The 10,259-nt window shown below is 41.3% G+C and overlaps 2 protein-coding genes across 3 annotated transcripts; both read left to right on the top strand.

The window, feature by feature from the left end:
• Nucleotides 1-5: 5 nt before the first annotated feature.
• Nucleotides 6-3,430, top strand: ino80e (INO80 complex subunit E). Of its 2 annotated transcripts, XM_084356213.1 has the most exons (8): nt 6-111; nt 392-474; nt 582-652; nt 746-798; nt 922-1,003; nt 1,575-1,692; nt 2,012-2,110; nt 2,622-3,430. In XM_084356213.1, exons 1-8 carry the CDS (start codon nt 84-86, stop codon nt 2,826-2,828), a joined length of 741 nt encoding a protein of 246 aa, XP_084212339.1. In that variant the 5' UTR covers nt 6-83; the 3' UTR covers nt 2,829-3,430. The 2 variants fall into 2 exon arrangements, with proteins under 2 accessions (XP_084212339.1, XP_084212340.1); XM_084356214.1 differs by lacking the exon at nt 2,012-2,110.
• A 1,203-nt stretch (nt 3,431-4,633) lies between these two features.
• LOC311259450 (uncharacterized protein) lies at nt 4,634-9,476 on the top strand. The gene is made up of 3 exons (XM_084356596.1): nt 4,634-5,252; nt 6,745-7,662; nt 8,545-9,476. Exons 1-3 carry the CDS (start codon nt 4,938-4,940, stop codon nt 9,058-9,060), a joined length of 1,749 nt encoding a protein of 582 aa, XP_084212722.1. The 5' UTR covers nt 4,634-4,937; the 3' UTR covers nt 9,061-9,476.
• The last annotated feature ends 783 nt before the right edge of the window (nt 9,477-10,259 follow it).

Genomic DNA, 10,259 nt, shown 5'->3' with positions numbered 1-10,259 from the left:
TTGTCAGCTGCTGTCAAAACACGAGAAGAAGAAGGTCCCGCCCATGACGACGCATGGAAATGACGTCATAAGTAAACAAGAGCATGTCGTACAGACAGACTCAAACAAGAGGTATCAATGTTTTTAACGATTAAAAACGATACTGTAACTCGTCGAAATCATGTTTGAATCTTGAAATGAATAGGTCGATCTTTTCATAGGTCTCTGCGAGCTAAGTTTTGTAAGCTAACGCGTCCAACTAGATAGCTAGCTAACGTTAGCTTAGCGTACAGTAGCCTATTCAGTAGTAACGTGTCGTTTTACAGGCAGTCCGTGTTACGAAAATAACCTCAAGTATTTAATTATGACTGTTGGCTGTTCATTGTTTCATCATTTACTTGCTGTATTTCAGAAATGAACGGTCAAGCGGACGTGGAAGTCGACTACAAGCGGAAATACAAAAATCTCAAACGAAAGTTAAAATTCCTGGTTTATGTGAGTACAGTGATTTTAAGAGTGAGCGATCATTCTTGTTCAACCATGTTTCGGTATTTTACAAATAAATGAATGCACTTATTTTGTGCTTGGTTTCATTTTTCCAGGAGCAGGAATGCTTTCAGGAGGAGCTGAGGAGAGCCCAGAGGAAACTTCTCAAAGTTTCAAGGGACAAAAGGTGAGATCACACTGTGTGTACATGATAATGTGTGGCTGTTTAATAATATTATACGTGAGTACTCAATAATAGTGGCCTTCACTTGTATTCCAGCTTCCTCCTGGACAGACTGCTTCAGTATGAGAGGGTAGATGAAGACTCCTCAGGTAGTTGTTTCTACTCATCCTAAAGAATGACGTGTTTATAACAGTGGGGTGCATTCATTTCTGTCATAAGAGTTGTACTGTTGACTGCACTGTTGGTTCAAGCGTCCTTGTCTCCTGTTCCAGATTCAGATGCAACAGTTTCTTCAGACAACAGTGAAGGAGAAGGCCCCAGGGAGAGGGAAAGAGAGCGAGACGTAGCAAAGAAGTAAGTTTTCACAAAATTCTGAAAATCAGTCAAAACCTTGAGTCCGTCACCACTTCATTACTACGTTAAACCTTAACAGGTTGCTTGTGCTGTATATAGTGGCATGAATGTCAACATGCAAATGATATATTGATCAATAAGACCCTCTTTGTTTTGGTTATTGTGAGCATCTCAAAATTGTGTTTATGTCTTGAACAATGCATAAAGAGTAATATGTACTAAACTGAGAGTATATTACAGGAAAATTATAAATACATTTGTCCTTTTTTGCTGATCATGACTGTCCAGATCTCATTGTTTTCCAGAAGATAAAATATGCATGCTGTCAAATCCTTTGCAGATTTATCTCAGGAAATATTTTGAACAGATCACTTTTTGGTCGAGAATAATTCTGGTTTAGAGTAGCCAGAAGCCTAAAACATAGAGAAAACTATACATTTTTAAAGTCAGTCGGCTTGGTGTAGCCTATTTAACCAAATGGATCAATGTGGACCAACCATTTTGTGCTCTGCATGCTCATTCTGTCATACCCCACACCCTGAGTTTTCTTAATTTCTTGTACTCTTTTCAGGCGAAGAAGTAGTCCCGGGGCATGTCTTCCTTCATCATCCTCCCCTCATCTCTCCCTGCTGTCCCGTCCTGGTGTAAATCCCCTACAGTCGTCAGGCTCTGGAGCCTACCTCAACACTGTAAGTTTCCATCTCCCTTTTGTATATGGCATCTTAATGCAACAGTAACATTGCTGCCACTGTCATCTCCTCATCAGCAAACATAATCCCTGTTTTGATTTGGCATTGTTTATATAATTTGATTCTGTCATTTTATTCATAAGTCTGTTTTATCTCTTCCTTTGTTTTTTTGTTTGATGCTTATCATGTTCTCACTGTCCACGCATTGTTCATTTTCTGTGTATGTTTTTGTCTGTGTGTGTGTCTTGTAAATTGCCTGTGTGCATGTGTGTTTGTGTGGTCGTTTGGCAATTTGGGGGCCTGTGTGTGTGTTGGGCAGATGCCCTTCCCACCAGAGTATTTGGCTCCCCCAGCTGAACGAATGAAGAAAGAGAAAAAAACAAAGACGCCTAAAAACAAGAAAGAGACTGCGGGGAAGGTGAGAGAGGAAAAGGGAAATGCGATGCTCAGGGATTATAATGATAATGCAGATAGACTGCTTACTTCTCACAAACTGTATATGAATGTGCCATTTATATGAGGTGGCTTCGCCGGCCATTATATGTTGGTCATAGTTTATGCATAAGTACTAGGAAGTAAGACCTGTAGACTTTGATTGTTGTCCTTAGAGAAAGCAAAAACTCTGTAATGATTAATTTCACTTTGTCGCAAAGTCATGCTGACAGGTTTTTGATACATGAACAGTGTCTGATCTGTGTTTTTCTGATTTTTACTCAATCACTTGTAAGACATCCCAGGACAATTCCCCTCAGCCATTTTAAGTTTGATACTACGCTGAAATGCCCTTCTGGTCATTTTGTTTGCAAGCTTCATGCCTCATGCTTGCTGATTTTCATCCGTGATGCAGCCATCCATCCATTAATTTCTGCATCGTATCGTCATCCCTTTGCCGTTCCAAACAATTCTGCTTTACTCCTAACACCTCTCAGGTCGTTGCCCCAATGGCGGCTAATTACCCATCAGCTACTGCAGCCCCTCCTGCTGCTAGCGGCCCTTTCAGCTGGGTTCCCAGACAGATGCTTAGTGGAGATGCAGCTGAGGAGGAGGGAGACAGCGATGGAGACAGCGACAGAGGAGATGAGGACAGAGGGGAGGGAGATGAGGCTGAACTAGTCATTGACATCCCTAATGAGTGAGCCTGAGTGTGTGTTTACATGTGTTTATAAGCAGAAGGTGTAAAGGTTGTACATATGTGAGACAGAACGTGACTGAATATGCAGCATTTTCTGTAATCAGTCGGCCATCTCATTTTTTCAGAAGGGGAGCCAGGCTCCCCCTTGTGGACTTTTGCTTAACTGTAGTATCACTGTATATAACATCCCACATAGATGTTCTCCAATATTATGTTAAGAATTCAATCTGTGAAAGAAATATACAGTTTTTAAGATAAATCCACAACCACTGGGGTGTTTGGATACTTTGCATTTTACACAGTTTCAAGCTGCCTGCTGATTATTTTTTGTCTCAACAGTCTAGAAATCTACAAACTGACTAAATGCACAAAACGTTTGTGTAACCACCATTAAAGCTGTTTTAATGTGATATAGATGTTTCAAATGTTAAGTCGTCTTCGCTTGTTACAGGCAGTTTTGACAACTGTCATTTTTTGTACTATGTTAATATTTTTTTTTAACAAATTGTCAAAAATCAAAGCTACTTCATTTTTAATGGAGATATATTATTTTTGCATTTATCGAATTGTGTGTCAGAGAATAAAATGCAAAATGTTATCATTTCAGATGACTCATGGGCTTTTTTGTTTAAAGTTAAATTGTGTGCCAGGTTTCATTCACAGGTCCTGCTGTCAACCTGCTGCAGTGGCTATCCTACCTAAAATACTTGGTTAGGGCGGTTGCAAGTTTGGCTAAAACTAACTTCCCATATCACCATTTTAGATGTTTAAAAAGCTATGAAAGTGTCAAACATACCTTCATACTATGATTTAATGCCCCACCCCAAACACTCATTCCAGAGTGACAGACAGTCCCTGAGGTATGCTGAGGTATGGTTTGTGTCGACAGTCATAGTATACAGGAATGACAACATTAACTAGATTAAAGCTATGACTAGGAAAGCGCATGTAAGCTTCATTCATTTGTTGATCATTGCATGTGGTTCTCTTTGTTTTCTTTGTTTGCTAGTCCTCTCTGCAAAGGAATCTCTTGAAAGGAGCCCAGGCATACACTTGGCTCATGTGGGTTGTTACTCTTAAGCAACATTAAGGCATCTTGCTGAAATCCACCTCTTCTAGATGTCAAAAAGAGAGCTTATAAAATACGTATCTGAGCACTCTCACACATACAGGACTGGTTTATTAGATTACGGTCAAATTGATGTTTATGTGTATATGTGTTTATGACACATAACGATTTTCCAAAGAACAGCAAGTGCCAACATCATGTCTCGGCAGGCCTGTTTCTAATATTAAGGAGAGCAAGCTGCAATCTGTGAGCCGTGGAAGGGGGTGTGTGTAGTCTGTTAGATTTCAAGAATCACTGCACACTGGGTGAGACAATGACCCGTGGCTCTGACACTGTCAGGATTTAGCTTTAATGAGGATTTCATGAACTGACAGGGTTAAATTTAGAGCTCTGTTGCTCACACTTTACCTGGAGTTTAAAATGAGAAGTCCTGACTCATATGAAAGTATCTCAAAGCAACTGACCTGATACAGAGTCAGCACTTTCAGGAATGCGCTTAACCAAGAATAATGGGTAACAAGAGTGAGTCAATCAAAAGGCTCTCCTTGTACAACGACCATTGTTAGGGAATGTAGACATACAGGTAATTGACAGTGTTCGATGGGTGTGGGCTTGGCTTGTGTACCTAGCAGCCCTGGGAGTTAAAGGTGTAACCACAGAGAGTATACGAGGGAGGGGTGAAGTGGAGGTACAGCCAGAGGGAGAGTCAAAAGAGGGTGGAACTGACAGAGGGGGCGAGGTTGTCAGGGAAAGAGAAATGAAGGAGTAAGCAAGATTGTGCCTGCAACACAGATTCACTCTCTCAGAGTACAGCTGACACTAAAAGAAGACAGACATGGTTGGAGACAAACTGGAGGAGAGAACAAGGAGCTAGAAGGAAAACAAGAAGCCATTAGCAGCCAACCCTGGCCACCTTATCTTTTCCATCTATATACGGAAACCATTGGATAATTTATAAGCCTCTCCCTCTCGCTCTGTGTGAGTGAGAGTGTATGCGAGGGAGAGAAAGAGAGAGGGGGGGGATTTGCTGAGCTCACCACCACCATGCTGTGTCCTGCTGCTGTCAGTGCAGCTGCTGCGGCTCTCTGGCTGCTGGCAGTGCTGGGCCCAGGCCTGTCTATTCCAGCTGAGGACAACTCAGAGGCAGGCTTCAGCCTCTGCAGCCACTGCTTCCACAGACAGACGCCTCCTCGGGGAGCCTCTGCAGGACCACTGCTGCGCCCACTCTGCCACAGTCTGCCCGGGGGACAGGCGTTCGCCACTCTGTCCAGACCGAACTGTGACACAGCTGTCTACTCTGCCTTCCATCTCAGCCATGGATGGACAGAGAGCGAGGGAGAGGAGGGGGGAGAGCTTGTGGTAAGCACGCAGCTATAATGCTTGTTAAAGCAGCATGATCTGTTTTTGTAGGATGGAATTTGAAAGGACTGAACAAAGATCAGATCAGAGATCAGTGTTTCAGCATGCAAGCAGTAAATCAGTGGGGGAAAGTACATTTATTGAAGTACTTTGGGGTATTTACTTTATTTATTCATGTATACTTCTACTCTGGTACATTTTAAAAGGAAATATTGTAGCCTACCTTTACTCCACTATATGTATCTGACAGATATAGTTACCAGCTACTTTTCAGATTAAGATTGCACTTAAAAAAATATGACAATGAAATGCAGTGTTAAAAATTAAACCAGTTCCCTTGGACTCTGACCTGTTTAAAAATAATTTGGTGTGTATAATGTACCTGATTGTTGGCAGTGCCATCAAAGAGACATTTTACCGTCTTACTTTGATTTTAAAATAACCTAAAGCCCTAGAGAGGTCAGAGCATAGATGTGTTACAGAACTGTTTTTTTCTTTTCTTCTACGCCATTAATCATCTAACAGCATTTCAGGTTTTTCTTGTGACGAGTCCAGTAGAACGGGACTAAACTATATAACTATACACAAGTAGTTAAAACTAGCTCCAACTTGACCAGCTGCAACAGTTAACTGCTCCTGACAGATTTTTAAAAGACATAGTCACAGGGACACTTTTGCTTAAACTACTGAGGTTCATTTTGTGGACAGTACTTGAATAGGATCATGAATGCAGGACTTTTACTTGTAATAGAGTATATAAATACTGTATGTAGTTTTTTGGTGTTGTACTGGTACTTTGTATTGGGAAAATATATGATTAATTCCTCTACCACTGCACTCAAGTCCCTGCATTTGAAAAAGTCACTGTCAACCAGTGGTGGAAAGAAAAAATCTGCCCTCAAGTATGAGTACAGTTAGATTACCGAAATATTACTCAGTTACAAGTAAAACTACGAGAATAATATTTGAAATTACTCCAATTACTCCCTGCTCAGTGGTCATGGTCACCTCTCCCAACCCGGGCCTGCTGCAGAGTTTTGTCTTTTTGTCCGTATATCAGGGTTTTCATTTGTCCGTTTGTGATCAGATAGCCTTATTGGCTAGAAAAATGCAGATAAAAGGTTTAGATATAAATTAAAATTGGCCACAATTCAGATTTTTAGTAGATTATATGGTGTAATGCATACTTAAGTACGTGTAAACTTAATTACAGTAATTTGAGTAGATGTAATTAGTGACTTCCATCCCTGCTGATGACATACAATGACACTAGAACGGGAACATGTCCAGTTTTTCAAAAGTTGACAAAACTGATTTAATATGGAAAAAGAACTTCTGAGCATTTGAAATGATCATTAAAATAAAATGAATTGATTAACCTTAAAAAACACTGGCTAAAGTGTCTGTAAGGTAATACAGTGAGGGTTATTATCTGCATAGATTCTAATGCAGTCATACTTTAACACCTGATTTTATGATTTGTGTCTGCCAGACAGAGGAAGAAGAAGATGACATTAAAGTAGCAGTACCAACTCTTCTCAGAGGAGACGTGGATCCGTCTGATCCTGTCTCCCACACAGACTCCCTGCTCCAACACTGGGACTCAACAGTCACAACACTGATCCAGTCGAGCATCACTCCTAAATGCAGCTCCGTAGAGGGAGATCTCTACGTCCTGACCGGGGTGGGACGTCTCGATGCTGCTGAGGATGGAGAAGAGGAGTGTCAGACAAAGCCGCTGTGGTCTGCAGTGTGCTGCGCTGCCCCCGAGGGGAAGACTGGCTTCAGTGTGGGGCTAATCAGAGAGGCAGAGGAAGGGGAGAGGCAAGTGAGCGTGAAGGAGCTGGAGGAGATGCTCGGAGGAGCAGAGCTGTTCTCAGAAGGCTGTGGAGGAGCAGATGGGGAGACTGTTGGTATCACAGTGGGTCTTCAGAATGAGGGGCTCCTAGGAAATACAGAACAGCTAGATGAGGATCTCACTGATGAAAACACAGGAGCAAATGGTGATTCAAACACTGCTGGTGGAGTCACTGAAGGAGAGGAGGTTGTTTCCACCAGCCAAGATTCAAATGAAGACATTAAGGAAAGCAGCGAGGCACCGATCGCTGAGGAGCAGGTGGCTGGTGTTGATGCTCAGCCAGAGGAAGCTGATGTTGCAGAGGTCACACAAGAAACTTCAGCAGATGCAGCGACTTCGGAGAGCAGCAGTGAAGGGCAGCGTGATGTGACGCATTCAAGAGCTGTGAGATCAGAGTCTCCTGAGGCCTCAGCTGAATATGAAACTGTGGATGAGCAGGAGACAGACACGAATTCCAGCAGCACTCTGGTCTACATCCTTTCAACTACCATGTCCATCATGAAGGCTCCTCTGCAGCCTTTGTTTTCCACAATCACGCAGCTACCTGGACAGGTGATAAAAGTGACTGAACCATTAAGACAAAGTTTTATTTGATTTAATCTTAAAAGTGCAATATGTAAGATTAGACTGCCTGTCAAATTCATACTCAACAACAAATAGGGGGCAGCATAACACCAGAGTAACTGCTTACTGCTGCCAACTTTAAAGGTGCACTCTGGCAAGTAAACATCACACCTCCAAAAGGCAAAAAAATGATGCAGCAGAGGCTGAGATGTCCTGACTTTTAGCCTCCATTATGGGTCATGCTCCAAATATAATGAATACTACATTTCCCATAATGTTCTCCACTGAGTTTGACACACCCCTGTCATTTGTCAGACTTTAGACTTTAGATGACATTATAATAGTTGTTTGCGCTCCTCATGACGTGTTAAGTAAACTTAATGTGTGAAATTGGGGGCGTTCTTGTTTCATTTGACCAATTAAAGGCAAAATACTGGATTCATTCTTTTTAAAAAACAAAGTATTGGAAAATGAGGATGCTAGTTTATTACAATACGAGCGAAACAGGTTTAACAAGTTTGCAACATAAAGCACAATCACAAGAGGAACCACAATAATGCCACATTGCAGAAAGATATCCCCAATCATTGCTTACTTCCTACTTTTGAGTCTTTTTTTGGATAGCAACATTGAAATAGATCATTCAAATATTAGTTCAGTCAAACCTGTAGAGAGACTATTTGCATTTTAACATGTTCAGTTCCTGAGGCGTTTCCTCATTCCAGTTTGCTCCTCCCGGAGACTGGAATGAGGGGAGAGGCCAGCAGGAAGTGTTATCTGATCACATTCCCTCAGGTTATTTGGTCATTTCCTCAGTCACACCTTTTAATCTCACTTTCAAAGTGACTTTTTTGTCTTATCTCGACACAGGTCACTTACGTTCTTCAGGAGGACCTCGGAGTTCTGTGTGCCCTGCCTGGAGATACCTACTCCGTCTTCCACCTCATGACCTCTGACCTCCTGTCCTGGACGGGCTCAGCCGGAGATATGCTGCTGGGTATTGGGGAAACCTGCTTCTCCAGCGCCTACTTCTGCACCTCCTCCATGCTGGGGGCTCTGCTGGACAGCTGCCACACTGGGGTCACTGGCATGGGGACCCTGACTGGAGACACAGTGGGGATATTTAGTGATGTGCTGGATAATGGTTGGTGGGTGACCAAGTTTTTTGGAGGGCGGCTGTGGGAGCAGAGCGAGGGGTATGTAGGGACAGTGGTGTCAGAGATGGGGGGTCAGGCGAAGGCTGTGGGTGGCGGGTTTGGGAGGCTGGTGTGGAGAAGCGTAAACGGGGTGGCTAATGTGTTTGGGATGGGAGTGGGAATAATAATGGGGGGGATGGATGTGTTCATTGGTGGAATAAGAGAGGCTTTTGAGTATTGGTCAGAGTAACAAGTGGAGGAAACATCCCAACTACACTTGATGCCATTAGTAACAAACTTTTTCAAATGTTTTCTCCAGTTTTGGTTTGTAAATTTCTTTAGCATTTAAGAGTGTGAAAAGGGGGTAAATCTTCAATTTGATGTCATTTGATATGCCTTAGTCATTTTAGAAGGATTGTAATTCACTAAATCAAATTTAGTGAAACACACATTACTTCCACTGTAGGTTTTACACTTCACTGTGGCTGGCAGTGCAAATAACCTGCTGTATTTGAGCGCTTGGATAAGTGACCCAACTGTGATCGAAAAAACACTGTGCACAAGGCTTTTGGATGTAATTATTCAAATACTTCTTGTATGATAATTGTTATGATAAATGTTTGCTTACATGTACATTTGAATAAAGGAGAGTGCTGGCTTATTGTACTATGTGGAATGGAAGGTGTCCTCCATCAAAATAAGACCGAGCAACTTTTGTTCTGTCCTTTTCATGGTAACACTGAGTAATGTTTTCATGATTATGAAATCAAAAGCTTAACATAAGAAGATATAAACACAAACAAAGGATAGAACATACTTATGTACTTAAGTTTAATTTAGAGGTACTTTTACTTTGGTATTTCCGTTCTACCTTCTTTTTTCCCATCCACTACATTTTAGAGGGAAATATTATACTGAGTGAGTACTTTTACCTATGATAGTCTAAGTAGTATATCTAGCCAATCATATGTAGTAGAGTTTTCTTCAGTAAAACTTTGAATGCAGGGTTTTTAGTTGTATTTCCACATTATGGTATTCCAAGATTTTATAGGAGGTGGGTTTATTCACTGAACTACTATGAGGTATTTGTACTTACTACTATATACTATTTAAGTATTTACATTTTCTGGTATTTTTTCCACTTCTTCTTCACTACTTTTCTAGTGTGAAGTGTTGTATATTTTACTTCACTACAATTATCTGACAGCTGTAGTTACTAGTAACCTTACAGGTTAGGTCTACATGCCAAACATATTATCATCTTATGATATAGGATTTATTGCTACAGACAAGACAAAATGGGCTCCATGTTTATGTTAATAGTAACAGTAATTAAATAGTAATAGTTAAAGCAATTGTAATAATATCAAAACAGTATATTATGATATCTAACACTCTGGAAGGAGCCATTCTGAATAACTAGTTATTTTACTTTGGAAACATTTGTGT

The sequence above is a fragment of the Pagrus pagrus genome (assembly GCF_965226575.1).
Source record: "Pagrus pagrus genome assembly, chromosome: 7".
NCBI classification, from domain to species: domain Eukaryota; kingdom Metazoa; phylum Chordata; class Actinopteri; order Spariformes; family Sparidae; genus Pagrus; species Pagrus pagrus.
Note: the sequence above shows the minus strand (reverse complement) of the source record. Positions and strands in the feature narration are given on the sequence as shown.